We start from the raw sequence: 26,393 nt of genomic DNA, 5'->3' as shown, positions 1-26,393 counted from the left end.
AATCCCCGCGCGGGCCCCGCCCCCTCGCGCGGGAGGGGCCCCGCCCACCGCCGCCGCGCGCCGTCACCAGGGCGACGCCTGGCGCCATTTTGGCGTGAGGCGGCTGCCGCCATTTCGGAGGGGCGGGGAGCGCGGCCGGCCCCGGCCCCCCCGGCGGCCCCGCCCCGCCCCGCCCGCCCGCCCGCCCGGCCCTGCGGGGGACCCGGCGGCGGCGGGAGACGGAGGTGGAGCGGGACGGGCAGGTACCTCCGCTCGGTCCCCGCGGGGACCCCCGGGCCCGCCCCCGCCCCGCCCTCCCCGGCTGACAGCGGGCCCCGGGCCCAGCCTCACCCCGCTCCCCCCGCCCCGCTCTCCCCGCAGGGCCCCCCCGGGGCGGCCGCCGCCGCCATGGCCGCCGTCTGGCAGCAGGTGCTCGCCGTGGATGCCAGGTGAGCCGCGGGGGCCCCGGGGGGGGGACCCCTAACGGGTCCCTTTGCGGGAGGAGGCACCCCTGGGAGGGGGGGGATGCCCTGACGCTTCGTCCCTTGTGGTGGGGGGACACGACCCAGGCACCTGGGTCCCTGTCAGGGAGGACACCCTGATGCCCAGGTCCCTTTGGAGGGAGACGGATTCTGATACCTGGGTCCCTTTGGGGGGGATCCTGATGCCCAGGTCCCCTTGTGGGGGGGCGGATCCTGATAGCTGGGTCCCTTTTGGGGGGGGCACTGACACAGGCGTGCGTCTGCTCCCCCCGCACCACCGGGCCACCCGTCTCCCCTCTCGGCCCCCCGCCCCCCCCCCAGCACTGCCACAGATGCGAGGGTCCCCCCCCATGTCCCCAGGTATGCGGCCTACCGCACACCCCGCTGGCCCCAGTTCCGGACGCAGTACGTGCGGCGCCGCAGCCAGCTGCTGCGGGAGCAAGCGCAGGGCGGGGCGCTGGAGGGGGGCACCCGGCGCTGGTACCTGCGGGTGCGCACCCGCTTGCTGGCCCAGCGCTACGGGGCCCTCTCCGAGCAGAGCAGCTGCCGCGCCCACAGCAGCAGCGCCCTCCGCGCCAGCCGCACCACCCTCGATCGCATGGAGGTATGGCCGCGGGAGGGAACGGGCTGTGAGCCCCTCACGGTGGGCAGGGAACCCACCCAGGGGGGCTGTGGGGTCATGGCACCCATCCTAAGGGCTGCAGTGTCTGTTTCAGGGGGGCTGTGGGGTCCTAGCACTCATTTGGGGGGGGCTGGGGGTCTCAGCACCCATCCTCAGGGCTGCAGCGTCTGTTTCAGGGGGGCTGTGGGGTCCCAGCACCTGGTTGGGGGGGGTGCAGAGTCCTGGTACCCCTCTGGGATCCCCGCGACCCAGTGGGGTGCAGGGGCCCCCACAGCCGTGTCCTCCCCCCAGGACTTTGAGGAGGACCCGCGGGTGGCCCGGGGACACCGGCGCTCCCTCAGCCGTGGCTCCCACCCCGGGGTCCCTCGTGGAGCCCCCGACGAGCGGTGAGCACGCCTGGGTCCCCTGGGGGCAGTGGGTGCTGGGGGGGGGGGTCAGGGTGCTGAAGCCCGGACACCTGGGTCCACAGCCCCCCCGGGGTGGTGCCGACGCCATTGGCAGAGGCGAGCCGCGCCATGGCCGGGGACACGACGCTGAGCGAGAACTACGCCTTCGCCGGCGTCTACCACGTCTTCGACCAGCACACCGACAGCGCCGGTAACTGGGGCGGGGGGCGGGTTTCCTGGCCGTGGCAGCGGGTGCTGGCTTATGCCGGCGCTGACGGGCACTCGTGGCCTGGCAGTGCCGAAGGTGCAGTTCGCACACGACGACCGGCACCTGTTGGCCTGCTGCTCGCTGGACGGCACCATCTCGGTGTGCCGGCTGGCGCCGGGGCCGCCGGCGGTGCTGCGGGTGCTGCGGGGCCACGGGGGCGGTGTGGCCGATTTCGCCTGGTCCCTCTCCAACGACGTCCTGGTGTCGGCCTCCCTGGACGGCACCTTGCGGCTCTGGGCCCCCGCCGACGGGCGCTGCATCCGCCGCGTGCCTGACCCCGACGGCGCCGCCCTGCTCTGCTGCGCCTTCCAGCCGCTCAACAACAACCTCACCGTGGTCAGTGACGCCCCCGGGACCCCCCGACGTCCCCCCGGGTCCCCTCGGTGCATCCCGGGTCCCCTCTGCTTCTCCTGGATGCCCAACAACCCCCTCCCCATGGTCAGCGTCCCCCCTGCATCCCCCCAGGCCCCCCCACCTCCCCCTGGGACCCCCCTACACGCCCCGGCTCCCCTCGGCGCATCCTGAGTCCCCTCCCACACGCATCCCTTGAGCGCGGCGACCACCTCGGGGGGGGGGGGGGACGCTGGGGCGCGTCCCCGTCCCGCGGGGTGTCCCACGTCCCCCGCCTCCCCGCTGTGTCCCCAGGTGGGCAGCGCCCGGCACATGGTGCGGGTGGTGAACATCTCGACGGGGAAGGCAGCGCGGGGCGGGGCAGGGCGGCTGCCCGGGCGGGTGCTGGCGCTTTGCTTCGATGCCCCCGGCCGCGTCCTCTGGGCCGGCGACGACCGCGGCTCCGTCTCCTCCTTCCTCTGCGACCCCGGCACCGGTACAGGGGCAGAAACTGGGAGGGACTGGGGGGGGGCAGCATGGGGGTGTCTAAGCTGAGGGGGGTGGCCCTGCAGGCTGCTGACCCCCACCTTGTCCCCCCAGGGCGGCTGACGAAGGCCTCGCGGGTGGTGGTGCAGGCGGGCGGCTCCATCACCTCGCTCTCGGCCCGGGCCTGGGCCAGCCGCGAGGCCCCGGACCCCTCCCTGCTGGTCAACGCCTGCCCCGACCGCCTGCTGCTCTTCCGGTGCGGGGGGGCCTGGCGGGGGGCTGGGGGGGACTGCGGGGCGGCCGCGGGGCTCACCCCCCCTCTCTGTCCCTCCGCAGGGTGGTGGAGGAGGAGGGCTCGGGAGCGCCGGGGCTGCGGCTGCGGCGCAGCTTCCCCACGCGGCACCGGGAGCAGCCCTTGCGCAGCTGCTTCTGCCCGCTCATGTCCTTCCGGCAGGGCGCCTGCGTGGGTAGGTGAGGGGCGCCGGGGAACCACGGGGGGGGCGTTTGGGGGTACGTGGGGGGGCGTTTGGGGATACGTGGGGGGGGCGCATGGCCCCCCCGCCCCAGCCCTACCCCGTCCCTCTCCCCGCAGTGACGGGCAGCGAGGACGCCTGCGTACACTTCTTCGACGTGGGGCGGGCGGCACGGGCCACCGTCAACACGCTGCAGGGCCACGGCGGGGCCGTGTTGGCCGTCGCCTTCAACTGCGACGAGAGCCTGCTGGCCTCCAGCGACGCCGCCGGCACCGTCATCGTCTGGCGCCGCCAGCACGCCTGACCCCCCCCCTGCACACGTCCCCCCCCACCGCGTCCCCCGCCCTGGCACGGCACGGACCCCCGGCTGCGTTCAACAAGCGTGTTTGCACCCGGCGCTCTGTGGCTCAGAAGAGGTACTTGCGGCAAGCAGCAGCCCCGCACTTGCACTCGATGCGGCCCCGGGCCCGGGGGGAGCCCCCCAGGCCCCCCGCCGCCAGCCCGAAGTTGGAGTCCATGCGGGTGCTCTCGGCGTCCACCGGGTCCACTGGGGGGGAGGAAAGGGGCGGTGAGGGGGTGCTGGCACCCCCCACGAACCCCCAGCAGTGGGGAGAGGGGCAGGCGCCGTGGGGCCGCCGCGGGGCGGGGGAGGCGCGGTACCGTGCATGTTGTAGTCGAAGGTGAGCTCCTCGCCGGCGCGGATGGGGCGGGTGGCGAAGAGGGCGATGCGCGGCAGCCGCTCGTCCAGGTTCTCGATGAAGACGTTGTACACCTGCAGGTTGGGGTCGCACTGCCGCGGGACGGCCCCGTGGGTGGGTGTGGCTACGGGGAGGGGGCGTGTCCCCGGCAAGCCCTGCCCCCTGCCCAGCCCCACCCCCTGGGAGGTGCTGCTCAGGTGGGTGGTGCCCTGGGAGAACGCCCTGCACCCTGCAGTGACCACACCCACTGACATAGCAAGCCCCGCCCCCTGTGAAGCAAGAGCTGTTCCCATAGTGGGTGGTGCTGCACCAAGCCCCTCCCCCTGCTGAAGCCCCACTCCCAAATAGCTGAAGCCCCTGGGGTGAAGCCCTGCCCCCTGGGCAGGTGAAGCTCCACCCCCATGCCATAGTTGAGGCAGCCATGTCCCCCCCAGTGGGCGGTGCTCCAGCACACCTCCCCTGGGCAGGTGAAGCCCCGCCCCCCCAGGCAGGCAAAGCCCCACCCTCATGTGAAGCTCCACCCCCATGCCATAGTTGAGGCAGCCATGTCCCCCCCAGTGGGCGGTGCTCCAGCACACCTCCCCTGGGCAGGTGAAGCCCTGCCCCCCCAGGCAGGCAAAGCCCCACCCTCATGTGAAGCTCCACCCCCATGCCATAGTTGAGGCAGCCATGTCCCCCCCAAGGGCGGTGCTCCAGCACACACCTCCCCTGGGCAGGTGAAGCCCCGCCCCCTCACCCCACAGTCGAGGAAGCCACTGTTCCCACAGCATGCGGTGCTGCAGCAGGCCCCGCCCCGGGCAAAACCCTGCCCCCCGCGGCCCCGCCCACTCACGCTGTGGTTGACGAAGTGGGAGATGTTGCCGTAGTGGGCGGCGTCCACGGTGTAGACGTCCTCCACGTAGTCCAGGTCGAAGAGGTACGTGGCTCCCTGCCGGTCGTACACCTGCCCCCGGCGCTCCGCCTCCTCTGACGTGATGATCTGGGGCGGGGCTGCTGCGTCATGCCCACGCCCCCCACCCACGCCCCCCCCTGCCCCCCCCAGCCCCCATCGGGCTCTCACCTCCCCCACGTACTCCATGACGAAGCTGTTCTTGCGGATGCGCTCGAGGGTGCGGACGCCCCAACCGCGGCCGTTGCCGGTGCGGAAGATGCAGAGGTCGTAGCGGATGCCCTTCTGCACCACGCGGTTGGGGCAGTCGGTGCCGCAGCGGCACCGCGAGTTGCACTCGTAGATGGGCAGCCCCGCCCGGATGCGCACCTGCCCCGCCTCGTTGTAGGCAAACTTGTTGCGGGAAGCCCCGGGGCAGCAGCCGCCCGCCGCCTCCGCCAGGCAGTCGTGGCACTCGCAGCCCACGGCCACCGGCGTCAGGCTGACGCCGGCCCCCACCTTGTACTCGTTGATGTAGACGAAGTCCCGGGGGGGCCCGTGCAAGTCCACCTCGTTCTCCACGGCAATGCGGCCCCGGTGGCTGCGGGTGCTGTTGAGGAGCCGCTCCCAGCGCCGCAGCGCCCGTCGCTGCTCTGCCTTCTGCACCAGGTAGGAGGCGGCGCGGGCGGGCAGCCCCCGCGGGCCGGGCCGTAGCGGCCCCCCCGGGGCGCGGGCCAGGTCCTGGTGCAGCTGCTTCAGCAGCCCGCGGCACCGCAGGTTCTTGCGGGGCTCCCAGGTGTTGGCGGTCTCGGGGTAGCCCCGCCACTTCACCAGGTAGTACTCCTCGTCCTGGGGGGGGGAAGCGGCGGTCAAAGGGGGGGGCCGAGGCCCTTCAGGGGGCACCCAGGGGCCGCCCCGTCCCCGCACTCACCCGCACGCGCTTGTAGTCGCAGAGGTACTCCACCTCGAAGTCCCCCAGGTTGCGGCGGGTGATGCCCAGCGCCCGGCACCGCACACGCTCCAGCCGGCACAGGTCCTGCAGCCGCGACCACGACGACTTGCAGCAGACGGAGCAGCCTGGGCGGGGGGGGCGGGGGGGGGGAGGCGGGCGTTACCAGGGCTGGACCCCCCCAGCACCGAGCACCCCCAGCACCCCCTAGCACTGAGGCCCCCCCCCGGCACCGAGAGCCCCCCCTGGCACCGAGAATCCTCCCTAGAACTGAGGCTCCCCAGCACCGAGCCCGCCCCCTCCCCGGCACCGAGAGCCCCCCCTCACAATCGAGCCCCCCCCCCCCCGCCAGCGCTCAGGCCCCGGCGCGCCCCCCCCCCCCCGCGCCGCCGCCAACGGTCGCCGCGCGCCCCCTCAGAAAAGAGCGGGAAGCAGCGCGCGCCGCCCGTGGCCGTTAAACCGTCCCCGCCGCGGCGGGCCCCGGCGCCCCGCGCGCCCCCGCCCGCGCGCACCTTTTAAATTTTCCGCCATTTTCTGCTGCTGCCCTTTTTTTTTTTTTCCCTTTCCCCCTTTTTTTTTTTTTTTTCTCCACTTCCGCCCGGCGGGCAGCGCGCGGCGCGGGGCGGGGCCTCCTCCCTCCATCCTCGCCCCCTCCCTGCTCCCATTGGCGGCGGCGCCGTCTCATTTGCATGCTCCCGGCAGCCCCCGCGCGCGGGCCGTTCCCCTCGGAAAAGGCCGTTTTTCCACCCCTGTCCCCGCGGCTCCACGGACCCCACCCCGCTCAGGGCGCGGGACCTCCCGCGCCGCCTCGGTCCGGGCCCCGCCCGCCTCACCCTCCCCACGTTCCTTCCTCACCTCGGAGCCGCGCCCGAGGCGCTCAGCGGTAATTAACGAGCGGTAATTAACGAGCAGTAATTAACGAGCGCGCTCAGCCGCCTGTCTCGTGGTCTTTATTTGGAGGGGGGGGAGGGGCCAGGAGGGGGCCGGGGGAGTGACACGGGGCCGGGGGGCACAAGCCGGGGGGGGGGGGCGAGCGTCAGTCGTCCCACTCGTCCTCCTCCTCCTCCTCCTCGCCGTCCTCGCCCTCGTCTGGGGGGAAAGGGGGGGTGTCAGGGGGGGCACACGCGTGGGGTGCCCCCCCCCCGCCCCCCGCGGGGCGCTCACCCGAGGAGTGGATGACTCTGCTGCGCTTCTGCATGACGTCCATCAGGGCTCCCACCAGGCCCCCCGCGCTGGGGCCGCCGCCGCCGCCGCCCTCAGGGGTCTCGGGGGTCTGGGGGGGCGCCGTGGGAGGGGTCAGGGCCGCCCCAAGGCGGAGACACCCCCCCCCAGCCCCAGAGGATCACGGGACACTTCCGCCCCCGCCCCAGCTGACCTTGTTCAGGGTCACGCCCTGGCGGATCTGGTCCAGCAGAGCCCCTCGGCCCGGGGGGGGCGCGGGGGGGCCGCCGCCGCCGCCGCCGCCGCCGCCGGGGGGGGGCGGGGGAGGCGGGGGAGGCGGCGGGGCCGCGGCCGCACCTGGAGGGGCGGGGCCGCGGGCCGGGGGCGGGGCGACGGGGCGGGAGGGCGGGACCGCGGGCGTCCCGCTGCGGGGAGGGGGCGGGGGGCCCCCTGGCGGCGGGGGCGGGGGCAGCGGCCCTGAGCGGCTGCGGGGGGGTCCGGCGGGGGGGGGCGGGGGGGGCGGGGTGCCCCCCCGGCCCGGCGGGGGAGGGGGACCTGTGGGGGGGAGGGAGAGAGAGACGTTAATTAGTGCCGTAATGAACACCCTGCCCCCGGGGGGGGCCAGGGGGCTGTATGGATCCTGTAATGGGGGAGCATATAGATCCTATAATGGGAGGGCTGTATGGATCCTGTAGTGGGGCAGGGGTCCATGGACCCTATCATGGGGGGGGCGTCTAGATCCTATAACGGGGGGACTGTATGGATCCTATAAGGGGGGGTTCCACAGACCCTATAACGTGGGGGCCATATAGATCCTGTAATGGGGGGGTTCCACAGACCCTATCATGGAAAAGCATATAGATCCTATAACGGGGAAGGGAGCATATGGATCCTATACCGGGGGAGCCATATGGACCCTATAATCGAAGGGCTGCGCAGGGGAGCACAGGGCCCTTGAAATCTTTGGGGTGGGGGACGTATGGATCCCACAATGCCCAGGCGGGGCCACGCGGACAAGGCGCCTATAGGTGCCCGAGGGGTGGGGGGCTCACCCTGCCGGCGCATCTCCTCCCGCACGGCCTGCAGCCCGCCCCGGCCCTGGATGAAGTCGTGGATGAGGCGGGAGGTCTCGGCGTCGGCCAGCTGCGCCTCGCTGATGCCAGCCCGGGCGAAGAGCGCCCGCAGGGCGGGGTCCAGCGCCGCCACCTGCGTGCCCCACACACCGTCACCCCCTGCCCCGCGCAGGGGGGGACGTGGCAGGGTGGGGGGGGGGACCAGCGGGAGCCACCTACGTCGAAGCCGTTGTTGGGGTCCCAGCCGATGTGGCCGACGTGCCTGGGGGGAGCGGATGGTGAGGGGCTGCCCTGCGGGGGGGCTGCCCTGCGGGGGGGGCTGCCTCCCCCACAGCTGGACCCAGGCGTACCCCCCCCAGACCCACTTGAAGCCGGAGGGGGCCCCGATGTCGGCCTTGGAGATCTTCTTGCGGCCCTTCTTCTGCTCCCCGGCCATGGGCCCCGCTGTGGGGCCCGTGGGGCTGGGCAGCCCCCGGTAGCGGGATGCCGTGATGTCGGGGTTGGCGATGGGGACGGCCGGGAGTGGGGGGGCTGCGAGAGGCAAGACCCGGCTGAGAAACTCTCTACGGGGCAGCGACACCCCAATACGGGGCAGCAACACCCCAATACGGGGCAGGCACTCACCACTGCTGTCGGCGCTGGCCATGGGGGCCCGGGGCAGGCTCCCGCGGCGCTCTGGGGGGCGACAGGGGGTGTTAGACCCCACGGTGTCCCCTTGTGTCCCCTCAGATCTGCCTCCCCCCCCGTCACACCCCCTGAAACCCCCGGGACGGGGGGACTCACCATCGGCAGGGGGCGGCGGGGGCGGGAGCTGCTGCTTCTCTGGGGGGGAGAGGGGAGGGGGTGAGCGGGGGGCTGCCCTGGGGCACTGGGGGGAGCCGGGGGTGCCACCCCGGGGCTCTGTGGGGGGCCGCCCTGGTGCATCGTGGGGGGCCGTGTTCTCACCCGCCCGCTGCTGGCGCCGGCGCAGCCGCTCCTGGACCCGCTCCTCGAAGGCGGCCGCCTCCCCCTCGTCCGCGAAGTTCAGCCCCGCCCGGCCCTCCTGCGCAGCCAATCAGAGGCCTGGCCCCTGGGACCCGCCCGCAGGCAACAAGCCCAGCCTGCAGGCAGCAAGCCCCGCCCCTTGGCTCCTCCCATGTGCCCTCAGCCCCTCCCCTTGGCTCCTCCCACATGCCCTCAGCCCCACCTCTTGGCTCCTCCCATGTGCCCTCAGCCCCACCTCTTGGCTCCTCCCATGTGCCCTCAGCCCCACCCCTTGGCTCCTCCCATGTGCCCTCAGCCCCACCCCTTGGCTCCTCCCATGTGCCCTCAGCCCCACCCTTTGGCTGCTCCCACGTGCCCTCAGCCCCACCTCTTGGCTCCTCCCATGTGCCCTCAGCCCCACCCCTTGGCCCTTCCCACATGCCCTCAGCCCCACCCCTTGGCTCCTCCCATGTGCCCTCAGCCCCACCCCTTGGCCCTTCCCACATGCCCTCAGCCCTGCCCATAGGCCCCACCCCAACACCCTTAGCCCCTCCCACAGCCCCTTAGCTCCACCCCAGAGCTCCCAGCCCCTAAGCCCCACTCACCATCCTTAAGCCCCGCCCACAGAGGCCCACCTGTACACTTGCCAGCCCCGCCCCCAACCCAGAGCCTCCCTGGGGTTGCCCCTCTCCGCGGCCCCGCCCCTCCCCGCGGCCCCGCCCACTCACCTGGGAGGCGAAGGTGTGGAAGAAGGGGGCGGGGGCGGCGTAGCCCATCTCCCCGTGCAGCTCCTGCTCCCACCACAGGCTCCCGGCCTGCGCCACAGCATGGGGCACCCGCGGACCCCCGAGGACCCCCCTGACCCCGAGAGACCCCCAGGGAACCCCCCGACCCCAAGAGACCCCCAGGGAACCTCCTGACCCCCAGGGACCCCCTGACCCCCAGGGACCCCCAGGGAACCTCCTGACCCCCAGGGACCCCCAGGGAACTCCCTGGCCCCCCGACCCTGAGAGACCCCCCCAGGGAACCCCCTGATCCCCCAGGACCCCCCGACCCCGAGAGACCCCCAAGGAACCCCCTGGCCCCCGGGACCCCCCGACCCCGAGAGACCCCCAGAGAACCCCCTGATCCCCCAGAACCCCCCGGCCCCCGGGGACCCCCCGGCCCCCCACTCACGGCCAAGCAGTAGAGGCGGATGAAGTAGGAGCGGCGGGGGCTGTCCCGCACCAGGCAGGCGACGCCGCAGCCCCGCTTGGCCCAGGCCCCCCCCGGGCCCCCCGGCTCCGCCACCACCAGCTGCACCACCGCCGTCGCCAGCGTCTGCAGGGACACCGTGGGCATCGGCCCCCCCCAAGACCCCCCACAGCCCCCCTAAACCACCCACGGGGCCCCCCAGGAGCCCCCAAGTGCCCCATTTCCCTCCTGGGACCCCCCAAAACTGCCTCTGGGCCCCCCCAGACACCCCCCAGGCCTCTCCAGTCCCGCATTAGCCCCCCCAAGGCCCCCAAGTGCCCCCCCAAATCCCTCTCAGGGACCCCCAGGACCCCTTGGGACTCCCAGCCGCACCCCCAGTCCCCAGTTAGCCCCCCCGAGGCCCCCAAGTGCCCCCCCAAATCCCCCCCAGGACCCCTTGGGACCCCCAGCCTCCCCCCCCCGGGCCCCTCCAGTCCCCCGTTAGCCCCCCCGGGCCGCCCCCTTGACCCCCCCGGCCCCTCACCACACATTTCCGGCCCAGGAGCTCGAAGAGCCGCAGGTTTTCCTGCTGCTGCAGCAGCCCCGAGGGGACGTTGTCGCCCCCCGGGGCCCCCCCCCGACCCCCCCGGCTCATCCCCTGGATGCCTGGGTCACTCCCCTCGACGCCTGGGTGCCCCCCGAACGCCTGGGTGCCTCGCAGAGGCCTCTTCCGCCCGGAAGCACCCAGGGCCCCGCGGTGGCAGGGACGTCACCTCCGGGCTGGGAGGGACTGGGAGGGGGAACTGGGGTAACTGGGAGGGACTGGGAAGGATGGGGGGGGACCTGGGAGGGACTGGGACAGACTGGGAGCAGCCTCTCTGCAAACACAGGCAGCGATGGGACTGAAACTGGGGATACTGGGAGGGACCTGGGGGCACTGGGAAGATCCCAGTACTGGCCCTCCCCACCCCTGCCCAAGCTGGGGACCACAGCCCCTTCCCAGTATGGGCTGGGAACTGCAAACCCTTTCTAGTCCACACTGGGAGCCCCCAGCCCCTTCCCAGTCCATACTGGGAGCCCACAGCCCCTTCCCAGTATGGACCAGGAACTGCAATCCCTTTCTAGTCCACACTGGGAGCCCCCAGTCCATACTGGGAGCACACAGCCCCTTCCCAGTCCATACTGGGAGCCCACAGCCCCTTCCCAGTATGGACCAGGAACTGCAATCCCTTTCTAGTCCACACTGGGAGCCCCCAGTCCATACTGGGAGCCCACAACCCCTTCCCAGTATGGACTGGGAACTGCAATCCCTTTCAAGTGCACACTGGGAGCCCTCAGCTCCTTCCCAGTCCATACTGGGAGCCCCTATCCCTTTCCAGTATGGACTGGGACACCCCTTACCCTTCCCCAATCTACACTGGGACACCCCCAGTTCATACTGGGAGCCCCATTTCCCTTCCCAGTACGAACCAGACCCCCCCCAACCCCTTCCCAGTCCATACTGGGAGCCCTCAAACGACAGTCATGGGCGTCAGGTTTATTCACGTCTTCGGCACCCCAGAGACCCCCGGACGCCTGGGACCCTCCCGCAGGAGGGGGGAGGGGGGCAATAAATAAGGAGGGGGATGAGAAAGCACCCGGGGTGGGGGCAGGAACTGGGTTGCAGTGGTCCATACTGGGAGAACCCGTATGTGCATTAAGATCTCAGTCGGGGCGCCCTACCGGTCCATACTGGTCCATACTGGGAGAACACAAGGCCACGCGGGTGAAGAGATCCCGGGCAAGATGCTGTACTGGTCCATACTGGTCCATACTGGGAGGACACAAGGCCACACGGGTGAAGAGATCCTGGGCAAGACGCTGTACTGGTCCATACTGGGACGACACAAGGCCACGCGGGTGAAGAGATCCCAGGCAAGATGCTGTACTGGTGCATGCTGGTTCATACTGGGAGGACGCAAGGCCACGTGGGTGAAGAGCTCCCAGTTGGGCTGCCATACTGGTCCATATTGGTCCGTGCTGGGATGGCTGAAGGCCATGTCAATGAAGTCATCCCAGTTGGGATGCTGTACTGGTCCATCCTGCTCCAATCCAAGGCGATGCATATGTAGAGCTCCCAGTTGGGCCTCCAGACCCTTCCTGGTCCATACTGGTCTGGCCCAAGGCAACGTAGATCCAGGAGTTCCCAGCTGGGACATCGTAGTGGTTCATACTGGTCTATACTCGGATGCCCCGAGGTGACATAGAACCCCAGAGGGGAGGCACTGGGCTGTGCTGGTCCATACTGGGGTGTCTCCGGACCCCCTGTGGGGGTCTATACATCCCCAGGGGGGTCCGTGGGGCCCCATCTGGTGCCTTTGGGGGTCTAAGGGGTCCCTATGTTGACCTATAGGTCCCCAGGGGTGTCTATGGGGCCTCCATGTTGGCCTATATGTCCCCCCGCATAGCTGGTGACCTACGAGATATTTCTGGAGTCCCTATGCTGCTCTGGGGACCTATGGGTCGCCATGGGTCCCCATAGGGTGTCGGTGGGGTCCCTACGCTGCCCTACAGGTCTCCCCATTGGCCCCCAAAGAGGAGCTACGGTCCCCGTGGTGCCTTACAGGTCCCCACGTTGACCTACGAGTCCCCACAATGGCCTATAGGTCCCCGGAGAGGACCTATGTGTCCCCTGGGATGTCTGTGGGGTCCCCATGGCGGCCTACAGGTCCCCTGCGATGTTTAAGGGGTCCCCACATTGTCCTACAGGCCCCCACAGTGACCTAGGAGTCCCCAAAGAAAACCTATGGGTCCCCCAAGATGTCTATGGGGTCCCCACGTTGTCGTACAGATCACCACATTGACCTAGGGTTCCCCGTGGTGGCCTAGGGGTCCCCAAGGAGGACCTACGGGTCCCCACATGGTGTCTATGAGGTCCCTATGTTGTCCTAAGGGTCCCCACGTTGACCAAGGGCTCCCCATGGTGGCCTAGGGGTCCCCAAAAAAGACCTATAAGTCCCCACATGGTGTCCATGGGGTCCCCACGTTGACCTACAACTCCCCGTGGTGGCCTAGGAGTCCCCAAGGAGGACCTACAAGTCCCCACGTGGTGTCCATGGGGTCCCCACATTGTCCCACACATCCCCACATTGACCCAGGGCTCCCCGTGGTGGCCTAGGGGTCCCCAAGGAGGACCTACAGGTCCCCACGTGGTGTCCATGGGGTCCCCACGTTGACCTAAGGTTCCCCGTGGTGGCCTAGGGGTCCCCAAGGAGGACCTACAGGTCCCCACATGGTGTCCATGGGGTCTCCACGTTGACCTAGGGCTCCCTGTGGTGGCCTAGGGGTCCCCAAGGAGGACCTACGGGTCCCCATGTGGTGTCCATGGGGTCCCCAGGTTGTCCCCCACATCCCCGCGGGGTCCTGGCAGGGCCCCTGGGCCGCCCCCAGCCCCCCTAGCCCGTGGTGGGGCCCCCTGGGGGCGCCCCCCCCCAGCCCTCCAGGTAGCGGGCGAAGAGCCCCTTGGCGCGGCGCAGGACGCGGGGCAGGTGGTGGCGTCGCACCAGGCGGTCGAAGTGCATGGCCACCTCGTTGTAGTCCCCCGCCCGCGCCATGACGGCCTCCCGCTGCTCCAGCAGCATGGCCAGGCAGAGGAAGAGCAGGAAGGGGTTCCCCTGCCCCAGCTCCTCCGGCGGTGGCAGCGGCGCCCCGTCGTCCTCCAGACCCACCTCCTCCTCCGAGGACGAGGAGGAGGATGAGGAGGAGGAGGAGGAAGAGGAGCACGAGTCCTCCCAGGCCCAACCGCCCCCCCAGGGGTCCTCGGGGGCGTCAGCAGCCTCCCTGCCCGCGCTGGGGTCATCACATACCTCTCTGGGGTCTTCACCAACCTCTCGGGGGGAGTTGGGGGCGTTGTCAAGCTCTTCGAGGGTGTCACCAACCTCTTCGGGGACCTCGGGGTCTTTGCTCATCTCTTTGAGGTCTTCGCCAATCGCTTTGGGCGTCTCAGGGTCTCCTCCAATCCTCTTGGAAACACCGTAGTCATCCCTGAGTTTTTCCAGAGCGTTCAGGTCTTCTTGTACCTTCTTAGAGATATCGTGATCTTCGTGAGTCTTCTTGGAGACGTCGGGGTCAGCACCGACGTTGGGATCTTTGCCAGCCTTCCTGGAGACATCAGGGTCTCCATAAACCACCTCGCAGATGCTTGGTTGTTGACCCATCTCCTTGAAAGCGTTGGTGCTTTCGCTGACCTTCTTGGGAACACCAGGTTCTTGATCAACCTCCTTAGAGACACTGGTGTCTTCTCCGACATCCTTGGGGCCATCAGGGTCTTGGCCACCATCACTGAAGACTTTGGGATCTTCTCGGATACCCCTGGGGACCTTAGCACCACCTTGGACCTCCCCGGAGGCCTTAAGGCCACCCTGGCCATCCCCTGGGACCTTGGCACTGCTGTGGGCATCCCGGGAGACCTTTGGATCCTCTTGGTCATTCCAGGAGCCATCAGGACTAGGCTGAACATCCCCAAAGACCTCAGGCTTCTGGCGGTCGCCCCCAGAGCTCTTGAAGCCACCCTGGACGTTGCTGGAGCTCTCGAGACACTCTTGGTCGTTCCCAAAGCTCTTGGGACCTTCATGGATGTTCCTGGAGCTCTCGGGACCCTCTCGGACATCGCTGGAGCTCTTTGGTTGCTCTTGGTCGTCGCCGGAGCTTGCAGGAGCCTCCGGGGCATCCACGGAGGCTTTGGAACCATCTTGGACGTCGCTGGAGCTCCTGGTACCCTCCTGGCCGTCCCCGCAGGCCTCGTGGCCGCCTTGACCGACGGCTGCCTCCACAGGGGCCTCGCTCTCCCCCTGCTGCCGGCGTCGCCGGCGCGGGGGCCGGGGCCGCAGCCCGCGCCGCTCGCGCAGCCCTCGGCGGGCCCGGCGGGGCCCCAGGGGGGCACCCAGGAGGGGGACGCCGTCCGGGGGGGGCGGTGGGGCGGGCGGCAGCGAGCTCCAGGTGATCTCCAGCACCCGTAGGGCGTCCTCGAAGGCGAACTCCCGCTTGAGCTCCAGCAGCAGCCAGCGGTAGCAGAAAAGCAGGTCGTGGGCACCGCGGGCAGCCAGGAAGGCCCAGAAAGGGGGATCGGCGCGGCGCAGGAGACGCCGGAGGTGGGCGAAGGCGCGGGCCAGCCCCCGGCCGCCAGGGCGGAAGCGAGGGCCGAGGCGGCGCATGAGGGCGCAGAAGCAGAGGAAGGCCTGGGCCTCGTCGTCCAGCACGGCCAGCAGCGGGGCGGCCACGTCCGACATGCCCTGGCAGTAGGAGAGGCGCGGGTGGCCCAGGGCGAAGGTGGTGAGCAGCGCCTGCAGGGCGGCCAAGTGGGGGTGCCCCTCCTCGGGACCCCCGAAATAGGGGTGTCCCCGGTCGGTGCGCACCACGTCCTTGCGGACGGCCGCCCCCACCAGCGCCAGCTCGGCCGGGGCTGCCCGAGCGGCCAGCAGGACCTTCAGCGCCGCGTACTCGCCCGCCTTGCGCCGCAGGTGGGCCAGCCGCTCCTGCCCCGAGAGCCCCGCCGGGAAGACGTTCAGCAGGTACCGCCAGACCACCTGGGAGGGGGGGAGACGGGGCGGGGGGGGTCAGGGACTCCAGGTAGACCCAAGGGGGCCGGGGGGAGCTGGGGGGACCCACCTTGCGCAGGCCGGGCTCGACACCGCCGTGGTAGACGTGGAGACGCAGGTCGTGGGGCCGCAGCAGGCGCCCGCCGGGGCCCAGGTAGGTGCGGAGGTCGGCGTCGCTCAGGGGGGCGCAGGGGGGCGGCGGCGGGGGGGGTGAGGGAGGGGACCCCTCAGGCCACGCCAGGGCTGCCTGCGCCCGGGCCAGGGTCCGGCCCACCTGCGAGGAAACGGGTCGCCGGTGACACGTACAGAGAGCTACGGCAGGGAGAAACTGGAAGCACTGGGAAGGGACTAGGGGGGAGTGGCAGGGGACTAGAAGGCAACTAGGACCATAAAAAGCATGCTGAAGGGAACTGGGAGCACCAGGAGGCACCGGGAGGGAACTGGGACGGCCAAGGGAGCAGGGGGGACACTCCACAAGGTCTCACCAGGGTGAGGGAACTCATGGCCCCCCTTGGACACCCAGGAGGTCCCACTCACCTGTGCCAGCAGGGCCTGGGTGAAGGGCAGTGCCGCGGCCAGGAGCGACCGGCGCTCTGGAAGAGGCTCTGCCGCCGCCACCTCCCGGGGGCTGATGATGTCCCAGTCCTCCAGAAGCGGGCCTGCAGCACCCAGACGCCTGGGTCCCTCCACTGGACACCCAGGTCCCCTTCCCGACACCCATCCCAGACGCCTGGGTCCCTTCCTGACACCACCCTAGGGGGACTGGACACCCGGGTCCCCCCCAGCCGCCCCCCTGGGGATGCCGGGGTTTCCCCTCTCTAAAAGAAGAGACTCCACTGAGCTCCCCTGGGCCCTACCTCACTGTCCCAGATGCCTGCGTCCCACCACCCTCCTCCTCACAGGGAGCCCTACTCACTTTCAGCGGGGGGCCGGACATCGAGGCGCAGGCGCAGGGTGGGCCGGGCGCAGGCGAAGGCGGCTGCCAGGTCCCCATCGCTCAGCAGCGGCACAAAGGTTTCCTGGCCCTGGGGGTCGCGGGCCGCGAAGCTGACGGAGAAGCTCTTCTTCCTGAGGGGATGCGAGGGGGCGCTCAGCGACCGAGGTCCCCCCACGGGATCAGGCTGGGGGGGAAGCCGGCCTCACCCCTGGAGGTCGAAGGCGCGGGCCAGGATGTGCTGCAGCACGTCCAGCGACGTGATCTGCGGGTCGACGGCGAAGGAGCGGAACTCGGGCGGCAGCAGCCCCTCGCTCTTCTGCGGGCAGCGTCAGTCAGGCGCGGCGGGGGGGACCCGCGGGCCCGGCCGGAGACCCGGAGCCGCCCACCCCCGCCTCCGGCCGGGCCCGTCGCAGCGACCCAAAATGGCGGCCGCATTCCGTCGCCGAGGCAACAGCGCCTCAGCGCGCGGAATCCCCCTCCGCGCCGCTCATTGGCCACCGCCCCCCACGTGACCCGTTCGGCGGCAAACACCCCCTCGCCGCCAACCGTTGGCCACGCCCCCCGCGGCCGGTAACCCGATAGCCACGCCCCCGCAAGATAGCTCCGCCCACCACGTGGCGCACCGCCTCCGGCGATACCCCGCCCCCTCCGCCCTTCGCCCCGCCCTCTTCGCCCCGCCCCTCACCTTGACTCGCACGCGCACCACCTCGCACTCCTCCTCCAGCGCGGCCCCGCCCCCCGGGCAGACCCCGCCCCCCGCAGCCGCCATGGTGGGGGCGGGGCGGGGGGCTCCGCGCAGGCGCAGAACGGGAACCGGGGGGGTCGTGCCGCCGCCGCCCCCCTACCGGGAAAGCGGTGGGGGGGAAGGTGTTACGTCACCGTGCTGACGTCACGCCGCGCCCCCCTCGGTGGAAGGCGCGAGGCGCGGGGGGAATCCGGAGCGGCGCTGCGACCGTCCCCGTCCTGCGGCCGCGGCGACGGCAACAACATCCGGGTCAGCGCCCGGAAGTGACGTCACTGGGCGGGGCGGTCGCGAGGGCAGGCACAGGCGGCGCAGCCGGCATCGCCGTGATGTCATCGGCCCACCCCCACCCCCCCAAAACGGAGGCAATAACGCAAGCAGCAGCGGTTCACATCGGGTTTATTAAGGGGAGAGGGGAAAATCGAGGGGGGCGCATGCGGGCCCCCCCCCTTAAAGGGGCAAGGCCCCCCCGCGGGGGCCACCCCCTCCTTAAAGCGGCAACGCCCCCGGCGGCCAGCCCGGACCCGCGGGGGGACAAGGAGCTTACAGCAGTGGGGCGGGGTCGAGGCGCGGCGAGGCCCCGCCCACGGGCGGAGGCCCCGCCCCTCAGGGAGGGGCCGCTCGTTCCTTGCTGAGCCGTGCCAGCTCCTGCGACAGCGCCTCCAGGTCCTGGGGGGAGGGGGGGCGTGTCAGAGGCCACGCCCTCTGCGCGAGGCCCCGCCCCCCGTCCCAGGCCCCGCCCACCTGGCCCAGGTGCAGGTTCTTGGTGAGCTGCTCCTCCAGCATGTTCTGCAGCTTCTTGTTCATCTCCCGCAGCCCCTCCTCGCCCGGCCCCACGCCCCGCCGGGGCGGCCCGGGGGGTCCCGCCGCCTCTGGGGGGGGGACACAGGGAGCCAGGGTGAGCAGGGGGTGGAGGGGGGAGGCAGGGGGTCCGGGTTCCAGGGCTCACCCAGGCGGCTGTCGCGCACGAAGCTCTGGATGATGGCGCTCTTGCGGCACAGGTCCTCGGCCATCGAGGCGCTGCTTACCTCCAGGTGACGGACCTGGGGCGGGGGGGGCAAGGGGGCACCGGTGACCCCCCCGGTGCCCCCCCAGGCCCTCCCCGTCCCGCCCAGTCCCCCCCAGTACCTTCTCCTCCAGCAGCCAGCGCTCCTGCTGGCTCTGGGCCAGGCGCTGGAACAGCTCTGCCACCTCCGCAGGGGACAGGCCCCCCCCGCCGGGGATCCCCCCGCCGCCGCTGCCCCCCCCGGGGCTGCCTGAGCCCGACTGCCAGGGGACAGGGTCAGGGGGCCTACAGCCAGGGTGAGGCCACACCCCTTCGCTGAAGCCACACCCCCACCACGCCACACCCCCCACCCACCACGCCACACCCCCCACCCACCACGCCACACCCCCCACCCACCACACCACACCCCCCACCCACCACACCACACCCCCCACCCACCACGCCACACCCCCCCTGGCCTGGCCCCGCCCCTGCCTGTAGCCACGCCCCCACCTTGGCTGCATCTGCACAGCCCACCCCTGGGAGCAGCCCTATTGCCCAGCCAGACACTCCCACCCCAGGCCCCGCCCCCCCACCCCAGGCCCCTCCCCCTCCCCCAGGCCCCTCCCCAGGCCCTGCCCACCTTGGTGCTGCCGGGGGCGGAGCCGTCGCGGCCCAGGGAGGAGAGGCTGCTGCTGTCGCCCCCCGGCCCCCGCCCGGGGGACCCCCCCTCCAGCCCCAGCTCCTCCAGCCCTGGCGGGGCAAAACAGGGAGCCAGGCGTCCGGGCCGGGCCCACACCCCCCGGGGAGAGGGCAAAACGGGGCCCGGGCAGCACCCCACCCCTGGGGGCCGGGCATCCCCCCTCTACCCCACACCCCCCAGGGGAACCCGTCACCCCCTCCCCAGGGACCCAGGAACTCCCCCCACCCCGGGGCACCCAGGCGTTTGGGAGACCCCCCCCAGCACCCGCTTTCCTCCCACCAGGAGACCCAGACATCCCACTAACCCCCAACCCGCAGACCCCAGACCACCCCCCCAAGGGGCCCCAGGAGCCCCCCCAGGGGACCCCGGCACCCGGCTGACCGGTGCGAGCACGGGTGGGCGCCAGCAGCTCCTGCAGCCGCTCCTGCAGGCGGTCGGCCCTGCGCCGCTCCAGCTGCAGCTGCCGCTTCAGATCCTTCAGCTTGGGGGGGGGACGACAACGGGGGGGTGGGGGGGTCAGGGTCCCACGCAGGGCCCGACCTCCGGGCACCCGCCCCACCCCCCGGGGTCCCTCACCGCAGCGCTGCCCTTCTTCTCCAGGATGCGCTGCCCGTCCCGGACGTCCTTCAGCTCCTGGGCGGGATACAGGGGATCAGGGGGGGATTTGGGGGGGCCCAGAGAGGATTTGGGGGTGCTAAGGGGAGTCTGAGGGGTTCTGGGGGATTTGGGGGGTCCCACAGAGGACTTGCGGGTGCTGAGGGGTGTCTGGGGGGTCCAGGGGGATTTGGGGGTCCCGCAGAGGACTTGTGGGTGCTGAGGGGTGTCTGGGGGGTCCAGTGGGTCTCAGAAGGAACCCAGGGGTATGCAGGGGGGCAGGGAGGATTTGGTGAGGGATCCCAGACAAGTTTGGGGACCTTGGAATGGGATTTGGGGGTCCCGGAAGGTATTTGGGCATCCCGAGGTCTCTGGTGGGGGGATCTAAGGGCCCTTCCATAGGGGAACTGGGAGTCCCAGTGAGATTTCTGGTGGTCCTGGAGGATCCCCCGGAGGTACGTGGGGCTCCCGGGGGGGCTCTGGGGGACGGGGGGGGCTCTGGGGGGTCCCGCGGGGGTGGATTTGGGGGTACCTGGCGCAGCGCCCGGCCCTCGGCCTCCTGCAGCTCCCGCTGCCGCTCGGCGTCCCCCAGCGCCGCCTGCAGCTCCCCCACACGGCCCTGGGGACAGTGGGGGGGGTCACACCCAGTCCCGGCACCTATAGGGCTCTATAGGGCCACAGGGGAGAGGGCACCGGTCCTACAGCATCCCAGGTGCCCCTACAGCCTCTATAAGTCTGCTGGGGTCCCTACAGCATCCCCAGATCAATACAACCCTTTACCATGTCTCTATAGATCCTATAGGATCTGCGCGTTTCCATAGCCTTTAAAAAGCCACAGGTGATCCTATGGGCCCTATAAGGTCTGGTGCACCCCGCAGACTCTTTAATGTTCTACAAATGATTATTGAACAGTTAAAATAGGGAGCGGTTACCTACACCTCTCATAACGCTGTAAGGCACCTATAGCTCCACACAGAACCATACAGACTCCCCACCGTCCCTCTGCACTCCATAGCATTCCAAAGACCCTATAGAGCCACAGGGATCTTTACGATCTTTGCAGTGCCCCAAACACTTCTATGAGCTCTATAGGGCTGTAACAAACACTGTAACACCACAGCGGTTCTTATAGCCCGTATACCACCACGCAAATCTATATGAATGCTACAGCACTGCTTACCACCCACAGTATTTCACAGCTCCTGTACTCGGAATAAGGATATAAGGGTCGCTATAGAGCTATAAAAGTCAGTATAGAAATATAAAGGTCGTTATAGAGATATAAAGATTGTTATAGGGATATAAGAATCACTATAGAGCTATAAGAGTCGGTATAGAAATATAAAGGTCGCTATAGGCATATAAGGATTGCTGTAGCGATATGAAGGTCCGTATAGGGAGAGAAACATTTCTGTGGTCCCTATAGCTCTGCTGGGGTGCCTATAGCCCCCCGGCATCTCCTACGCTGGGGGGGATCCCCTATAGCCAGGCGCTCACCTCCAGCTCGGCCCGGTGCTGCTCCGCGCGGGCGCGGGCGGCCGCCGCGTGCTCCTGCGCCTGCCGCTCCAGCTGCTCCTGGGGAGACAGGGGACGGGTGGGGCGGGGGGACCCCCACACCGGGCAGGGGGACCCCCACACCGGGGGGGACACGGCGGAGGGGAAGGGGGGGGCTGACCTGCGCCTGCTGCCGGCCCCGCTCGCTCTCCCCGCGGGCGTTCTCCGCCTCCGCCAGTCGCCGCCGCAGCCCGTCCCGCTCCCCCGCGCACGCCTGCAGGCGCACACGCCCCGCACACGCCTCGCTCACGCCCCGCACACGCACCCCGGGACAGCGGGGGTGCAGCCAGGGCACCTCGGGGACCCCAAGTCCTCCCAGGACCACAAAACAGGACCAGGAACAGGGTCAGGGACACTTTAGGGATCCCCAAAACCCCTCAGGGATGGGGTCAGGGCACCTCTGGGACCCCACGTCCCCCCCGGGAACCCCCAAAACCCCTCAGGGATGGGGTCAGGGCACCTCTGGGACCCCACGTCCCCCCCGGGAACCCCCAAAACCCCTCAGGGATGGGGTCAGGGCACTTCTGGGACCCCACATCCCCCCCGGGGCCCCCCAAAACCCCTCAGGGATGGGGTCAGGGCACCTCTGGGACCCCACATCCCACCTGGGGACCCCCAAAACCCCCCAGGGATGGGGTCAGGGCACCTCTGGGACCCCACATCCCCCCTGGGGACCCCCAAAACCCCCCAGGGATGGGGTCAGGAGCACCTTGGGGAGCCCTAAACCCACCCATGGATCCCCAAAACTGCCCTGAGACAGGTGAGAGGCACACTGGGGTCCTCAAAGCCTCCCTACAGATCCTAAACTACCCCCAACGGAACCCCAACTCCCTCCAGAGAACCCCAAACCACCCCCTAAGGACACCCAACCCCCCAGGGACCAGATGAGGGGCACCCTGAGGAGCCCAACCGCCCCCCCGGGACCCCCAAGCCCCCCCCGGCCCCACCTGGAACTGGGCGTCGAGGGCGTCGCGCTGCGCCTGGGCCTCCTGCAGCTCCCGGGCCAGGGCCCCGCTCCGCTCCCGCAGCCCCACCTCCGCCTGCCGCCCCACACAGCGCTCTATAGGGCCCTATAGGGTCCGGTGGCACTGCCCGGGGCCGTATGGGGACGTATAGAGCTGCTCCAGGTTGCCCAGACCCAGACAAGGCTGCCCTGGGGCCATCAGCTGCCGCACAGGGCTGTATAGAGCCTATAGGTCCCCATGAGACCATATGGGCCCCCCACCCCGTGCCATAGGGGGCTTCTCTAGCCCCCCCAGGGCGCTCCCCAGGAGATCTGGCAGCCAGGGGTGACCCCCAGGAGCCCCTCATTTCCTCCAGGGAGCCCCCCCAGGACCCTCACAACGCCACGGGGCACCCCTAGGATCCCATCAGCACCCCAAGGTGCCCCCACCTGCGTCATGGTCTCCAGCTCCTGCTGCAGCCGCTGGTTCTGGGCCTGGAGCTCCCGAAATTCCTCGTCCCGCCGGGCCCGGAGCTCCTCCGCCTCTGTCCTGGGGTGCACAGGGGGACCCAGGTGTCCGGGGGGGGGGGTCCCAGGCATCCGGTCCCCCCCTATGACCCCCCGGGGCCACCCACCGACTGTCCCTGAGCAGGATCTCCTTCTCCGCCTGCAGCTGGAGGAAACTGGGGGAAAAAAAAGGAAAAAATTAAGCACAAAAATCCAAAAAACCCCACGTTGTGCCCCGAAGAGAACCCAGGCACCCGCCCCCGCCCTGGAGGGACCCGGGCGCTCTCACCTCTCCTGCTTCTTCCTCAGTTCCTCCGTCAGCTGGGGAGGGAGAACGCAAAAATCAATATTGGGGGGAGTGGACGACCCCTCCCACCCCCCCCAGACCCCACTGAGAGGCCCCAGAACCCCCAAAGTGCCCCCAAGCCCCTCTGAGACGCCAGAAATCCTCCCAAGACACCCCTTGGACACCCCCAAATCTCTCTGCGACCCCCCGGAGTTCTCTGAGACCCCGAAAGTCCACACAAACTCCACTAAGGACCCCCAGGAGCCCCCAAATCCCCCCCAAGGGCCCCCCAAATCCTTCTGCGACTCCAAGCCTCCCATATCCCCTATGGGAAGCCTCCCAAATCCCCTATGGGACCCCCCACAGACCCCCAAATCCTCCTCAGGGTCCCCCAAAAGGGTCTCCCCTCTCTTACCTTGGCCACCTCTGCCTGCAGCTGGGCCACCTCTGCCTGCAAGAGACCCTGTGAGACCCCCAGAGACCCCCCCCCATCTCCTGTATTTTACCTATACACTTCATCGTTTCCTGTAGCTCCATAACCCCATCGCCCCCCACAATTCTTTTCTCATTTTAATTCCATTTTTATTCTATATTCTGTTAAAATTCTCCTTGTAAAAGCCCCTGCTCCTTATACGGACTCGAATTCTTCTACGTATCCCCCCACATCTCTCATATCTCCCCAAACTCTCCCGACCCCCTACAGCCCCCCAAATTCCGCCCCTCCAGGGCCTGTATTTCTCCCCACATCCGCTCATCCCCCCCCAACCTCCCCACACACCCACAAATTTCCCCCAAAACTCTCCTCTCTCATACCTCCGAACCTTCTTTAGCCCCCCCAAACCTTCCATAGACCCCCCGAGCCCCCCATACACCCCATACTCCCCCCACAACACACCTGGGCAGCGGGTGCTGGGGGTTCCCTGGAGGGAGCGTCGCCCTCGGCCCCCTCCTCTGCCGGCCGCAGCTCCTTGGGGGGCTCTGGGGGGGCTGCGAGGGTGGGGGTCAGACCCACGGCCCCCCACAGAGCCCCATAAAACCACCCCAGCCCCATAGGAACCCACAGAGCCCCCCGTATCCATCTAATGAGCCCCTTATACCTTATAAAGACCCCCTATGCTTCCCTATAGATACCCATACTGCTCCACAATGAGCGATAAGCCCCCCCCTAGAGCCCCCCCCAGACCTCCGGGACCCCCACACCCCCCAGGGACCCCCAAAGACTCCCCCCCAAGCACCCCCTCACCATCTGTAGGGGCCGGGGGGGCCCCGCTGTCGCCAGCGGCCCCATCCTGGGGGGGCTCCATGGAGGCTGGGGGGTCACGGGGGGGTCCTGGGGGCCCCCCGTCCCGCAGCCGCCGGTTCTCCTCTTCCAGTCCCTCGATCTGCGCACACAGCTGGGACCCCCACCCCAGGTCAGGCACCCGTGGGACCCCCCCAGGCCCCACCATGGGACCAGGGAACCCCCATGGGACCCAGAGACCCCCAAGACTCCCCACAGGGGTTGGGGAGTCCCTGTGGTGACACCGCACACCCCCAGGGACCCCAAAATGACACCAAGACACCCCCCCAGACCCTGAAAGTGACAGTAAGGACCTCTGGGACCCTCTGGGTGCCCCCCTGGTGAGATGGAACCCCCCAAAATTACATTAGGGACCCTCCAGAAACCCCTAAGGTGGCACAGGGAAGATCGGGGTGGCATTAGGGACCCCCAAGATGGCCTGGGGGACGTGGTAGGGGAGTATTGGGGTCCCTGGGAGGTCCGGGACCCCACCTTGGCCAGCTCGCGCAGCAGGGTGCTGTTCTGGAGGCGGAAATCATCCTCCTGGCTCTGGAGCTTCCCCTGCAGCATCCGTGTCTCCCCCAGCAGCGCCTCCACCTCCTGGGGGGGGCCCACCACCGGTACCCTGTGGCTGGGACCCCCAAAACTCCCCCCAGGCCCCCTGTAGACCCCCCCCGGACCCCATAGCAGCCCTCACAGCACCCACAGTGATCCCTAGCACCTCTCAACACCTACACAAATCCTATGAAGACCCACAGGACCCACCCATGAGCCCCTCAGGATCTCCTGGGACCCCCACAGCCCCCCCAAAAACTCCGCAGGAACCACCCAGGATCCCCAGGAACCCGCCCCGCATCTTTAGAGACCCCCGAGGCCCCCCCAGCACCCTTGTAGGCACCACAGGGACCCTGCCAGCACTCGCAGGGACTCCCCAAGACCCCCCCAGCACTCCTAGAGAAACCCCAGGATCCCCCCAGCACCCACAGAGACCCCCCAAGACTCCCAGCACCTACAGAAACCCCTCAAGACCCCCCCAGCACCCACGGAAACCCCTCAGGACCCCCCCAGCACCCAGAGAAACCCCTCAGGACCCCACAGAGACCCCCCACCCCCCCCCCAGCACCCACACAGGCCCCCCAGGAGTCCCTCAGCACCCACACAGGGCCCCCAGGAGCCCACAGAGACCCCCCAGAAGCCACCCAGCACCCACAGGGGCCCCCCAAAGCTTCCCCAACACCCACAGAGGCCCCCCAGCACCCACACAGGCCCACCAGGAGCCCACAGAGACCCCCCAGAAGCCCCCCAACGCCCACAAAGGCCCACCAGTGCTCACAGGGCCCACGAGGACCTCCCCAGCACCCACAGGGGCCCACCAGGACCCCACAGAGGCCCCCCAGCACCCACAGGGGCCCACCAGAACCCCACAGAGACCCCCCAAAACCCCCCAGTGCCCACACAGACCCCCCAGGAGCCCCCCAGCGCTCACAGAGATCCCCCAGTACCCACAGGGGCCCCCCAGGACCCTCCCAGCACGCACAGGGGCCCCCCAGGAGCCCACAGAGGCCCCACACAGCCCCCTAGCACGCCCCCAGCACCCCCAGAGGCCCCCCAGCACCCCCAGAGGCCCCCCAGCACCCACCTGCGCCTTCTTGCTCTTACTGAGAGCCTGCAAGAGAAGGGGGGGTGACAGCGGGCCCGGGGGGGGGGCAGGTCGGAGCCCACGGCAGGGGATCCCCTCACCTTGTTGGCTTTGGCCAGGTCCTTGTCCAGCGCCTGCACCCGCTGCCGCAGCCCCGACAGCTCTGGGGGGAGACGGGCCGTCAGGGGGGAGACGGAGGCGGCGGCCGGGCCCCCCCATCCCATCCCATCCCATCCCACCCCCGTACCGGCTCCGTTCTTCCGCAGCTCGTCCGAGAGGCGGTAGTTCTCCGTCCGCAGCTCCAGCAGCTGCGCCTGGGAGGGGGGGAGCGGGGTGAGCGGGGCGGCGGCGGGCCGAGAGCCGCGGGCCCGGGCCCGGCCCCACCTGCATCCGCTGGAACTCCTCGGCCGACAGGGCCTGCGCCATCTTGGCGCCGCCGGAGGACCCCGCGGGGCGGCGCCGGAAGGGGACGCTCTGGCCGGCCCGTGGGAGGCATAGAGACGCGGAAGTGCTACCATAGAGCTCGGGTCCGCCGCGGTGGGCAGAGTGGCCCTGCGGGGACCATAGAGACTGTTGCGGCGCGGCAGGCGGTACAGGCCCCACGGCACCGTAGGCCGCTATAGGGCCTCCAGGGCACCATAAGGCCCATTGACACACACCCCCCCACTATAGAGTCCATAGGGCCCCCATGGGTGCTACAGGCCCCATAGGGACCGCCCCCTGGATGCTGCAATCCT

At 69.7% G+C, this 26,393-nt stretch overlaps 4 protein-coding genes across 12 annotated transcripts; 1 reads left to right on the top strand and 3 right to left on the bottom strand.

The window, feature by feature from the left end:
- Positions 1-134: 134 nt before the first annotated feature.
- Positions 135-3,423, top strand: WDR13 (WD repeat domain 13). Of its 2 annotated transcripts, XM_075134827.1 has the most exons (10): positions 135-242; positions 361-428; positions 822-1,065; positions 1,375-1,469; positions 1,553-1,680; positions 1,766-2,073; positions 2,383-2,563; positions 2,668-2,809; positions 2,890-3,020; positions 3,146-3,423. In XM_075134827.1, exons 2-10 carry the CDS (start codon positions 388-390, stop codon positions 3,328-3,330), a joined length of 1,455 nt encoding a protein of 484 aa, XP_074990928.1. In that variant the 5' UTR covers positions 135-242; positions 361-387; the 3' UTR covers positions 3,331-3,423. The 2 variants fall into 2 exon arrangements, with proteins under 2 accessions (XP_074990928.1, XP_074990929.1); XM_075134828.1 differs by lacking the exons at positions 2,668-2,809; positions 2,890-3,020.
- Positions 3,419-6,109, bottom strand: SUV39H1 (SUV39H1 histone lysine methyltransferase). 2 transcript variants are annotated; one of them, XM_075134829.1, is made up of 6 exons: positions 6,054-6,109; positions 5,524-5,669; positions 4,785-5,441; positions 4,557-4,703; positions 3,687-3,816; positions 3,419-3,573 (listed from the first exon to the last, which is right to left on the bottom strand). In XM_075134829.1, exons 1-6 carry the CDS (start codon positions 6,070-6,072, stop codon positions 3,434-3,436), a joined length of 1,239 nt encoding a protein of 412 aa, XP_074990930.1. In that variant the 5' UTR covers positions 6,073-6,109; the 3' UTR covers positions 3,419-3,433. The 2 variants fall into 2 exon arrangements, with proteins under 2 accessions (XP_074990930.1, XP_074990931.1); XM_075134830.1 differs by having other exon boundaries at positions 3,687-3,798.
- Positions 6,110-6,500: 391 nt separating this feature from the next.
- LOC142074278 (uncharacterized) lies at positions 6,501-17,443 on the bottom strand. 4 transcript variants are annotated; one of them, XM_075134821.1, is made up of 17 exons: positions 17,110-17,443; positions 16,631-16,740; positions 16,404-16,555; positions 16,025-16,146; positions 15,558-15,761; positions 13,757-15,475; positions 9,915-10,058; positions 9,467-9,553; positions 8,721-8,817; positions 8,559-8,597; positions 8,400-8,450; positions 8,141-8,306; positions 7,995-8,037; positions 7,755-7,908; positions 6,917-7,257; positions 6,706-6,814; positions 6,501-6,630 (listed from the first exon to the last, which is right to left on the bottom strand). In XM_075134821.1, the coding sequence occupies exons 1-17, from the start codon at positions 17,191-17,193 to the stop codon at positions 6,578-6,580; spliced, it is 3,675 nt and encodes a 1,224-aa protein (XP_074990922.1). In that variant the 5' UTR covers positions 17,194-17,443; the 3' UTR covers positions 6,501-6,577. The 4 variants fall into 4 exon arrangements, 2 of the variants coding, with proteins under 2 accessions (XP_074990922.1, XP_074990921.1); XM_075134820.1 differs by having other exon boundaries at positions 8,400-8,597; XR_012670575.1 differs by lacking the exon at positions 6,917-7,257 and having other exon boundaries at positions 8,400-8,597; positions 17,110-17,442.
- A 105-nt stretch (positions 17,444-17,548) lies between these two features.
- On the bottom strand, positions 17,549-26,176 carry GRIPAP1 (GRIP1 associated protein 1). 4 transcript variants are annotated; one of them, XM_075134825.1, is made up of 22 exons: positions 26,041-26,176; positions 25,904-25,970; positions 25,758-25,819; positions 25,657-25,683; positions 24,510-24,617; positions 23,982-24,132; positions 23,634-23,725; positions 23,154-23,189; positions 22,742-22,773; positions 22,581-22,628; positions 22,396-22,495; positions 21,950-22,042; positions 21,124-21,216; positions 20,946-21,023; positions 19,981-20,067; positions 19,431-19,487; positions 19,236-19,335; positions 18,795-18,904; positions 18,295-18,432; positions 18,116-18,209; positions 17,911-18,038; positions 17,549-17,835 (listed from the first exon to the last, which is right to left on the bottom strand). In XM_075134825.1, exons 1-22 carry the CDS (start codon positions 26,080-26,082, stop codon positions 17,773-17,775), a joined length of 1,806 nt encoding a protein of 601 aa, XP_074990926.1. In that variant the 5' UTR covers positions 26,083-26,176; the 3' UTR covers positions 17,549-17,772. The 4 variants fall into 4 exon arrangements, with proteins under 4 accessions (XP_074990926.1, XP_074990924.1, XP_074990927.1 ...); XM_075134823.1 differs by lacking the exon at positions 23,634-23,725 and having other exon boundaries at positions 25,904-26,167; XM_075134826.1 differs by lacking the exons at positions 23,634-23,725; positions 24,510-24,617 and having other exon boundaries at positions 25,904-26,167.
- Positions 26,177-26,393: the final 217 nt, after the last annotated feature.

Source organism: Calonectris borealis, chromosome 34, assembly GCF_964195595.1.
Source record: "Calonectris borealis chromosome 34, bCalBor7.hap1.2, whole genome shotgun sequence".
Classification (NCBI taxonomy): Eukaryota; Metazoa; Chordata; class Aves; order Procellariiformes; family Procellariidae; genus Calonectris; species Calonectris borealis.
This window is presented reverse-complemented; position numbering and strand designations above follow the sequence as displayed.

Excerpts from the sequence above, each read along its gene's own strand:
- GRIPAP1 (XM_075134823.1), bottom strand. The coding sequence starts at position 26,152 with ATGCCTCCCACGGGCCGGCCAGAGCGTCCCCTTCCGGCGCCGCCCCGC. Across the intron at positions 22,774-23,153 it reads TGCAGGCAGAGGTGGCCAAG|CTGACGGAGGAACTGAGGAA; the intron begins GTAAGAGAGGGG and ends CTCCCTCCCCAG. Across the intron at positions 19,488-19,980 it reads AGGGCCGGGCGCTGCGCCAG|GAGCTGAAGGACGTCCGGGA; the intron begins GTACCCCCAAAT and ends TATCCCGCCCAG.
- WDR13 (XM_075134827.1), top strand. The coding sequence starts at position 388 with ATGGCCGCCGTCTGGCAGCAGGTGCTCGCCGTGGATGCCAG. Across the intron at positions 429-821 it reads GTGCTCGCCGTGGATGCCAG|GTATGCGGCCTACCGCACAC; the intron begins GTGAGCCGCGGG and ends CCATGTCCCCAG. Across the intron at positions 1,066-1,374 it reads CCACCCTCGATCGCATGGAG|GACTTTGAGGAGGACCCGCG; the intron begins GTATGGCCGCGG and ends TCCTCCCCCCAG.
- LOC142074278 (XM_075134820.1), bottom strand. The coding sequence starts at position 17,193 with ATGGCGGCTGCGGGGGGCGGGGTCTGCCCGGGGGGCGGGGCCGCGCTG. Across the intron at positions 15,476-15,557 it reads TCGAGCCCGGCCTGCGCAAG|GTGGTCTGGCGGTACCTGCT; the intron begins GTGGGTCCCCCC and ends CCCCCCTCCCAG. Across the intron at positions 8,818-9,466 it reads TCCACACCTTCGCCTCCCAG|GAGGGCCGGGCGGGGCTGAA; the intron begins GTGAGTGGGCGG and ends TTGGCTGCGCAG.
- SUV39H1 (XM_075134829.1), bottom strand. Across the intron at positions 5,442-5,523 it reads GCGACTACAAGCGCGTGCGG|GACGAGGAGTACTACCTGGT; the intron begins GTGAGTGCGGGG and ends TCCCCCCCCCAG. Across the intron at positions 3,574-3,686 it reads CTTCGACTACAACATGCACG|TGGACCCGGTGGACGCCGAG; the intron begins GTACCGCGCCTC and ends CCTCCCCCCCAG.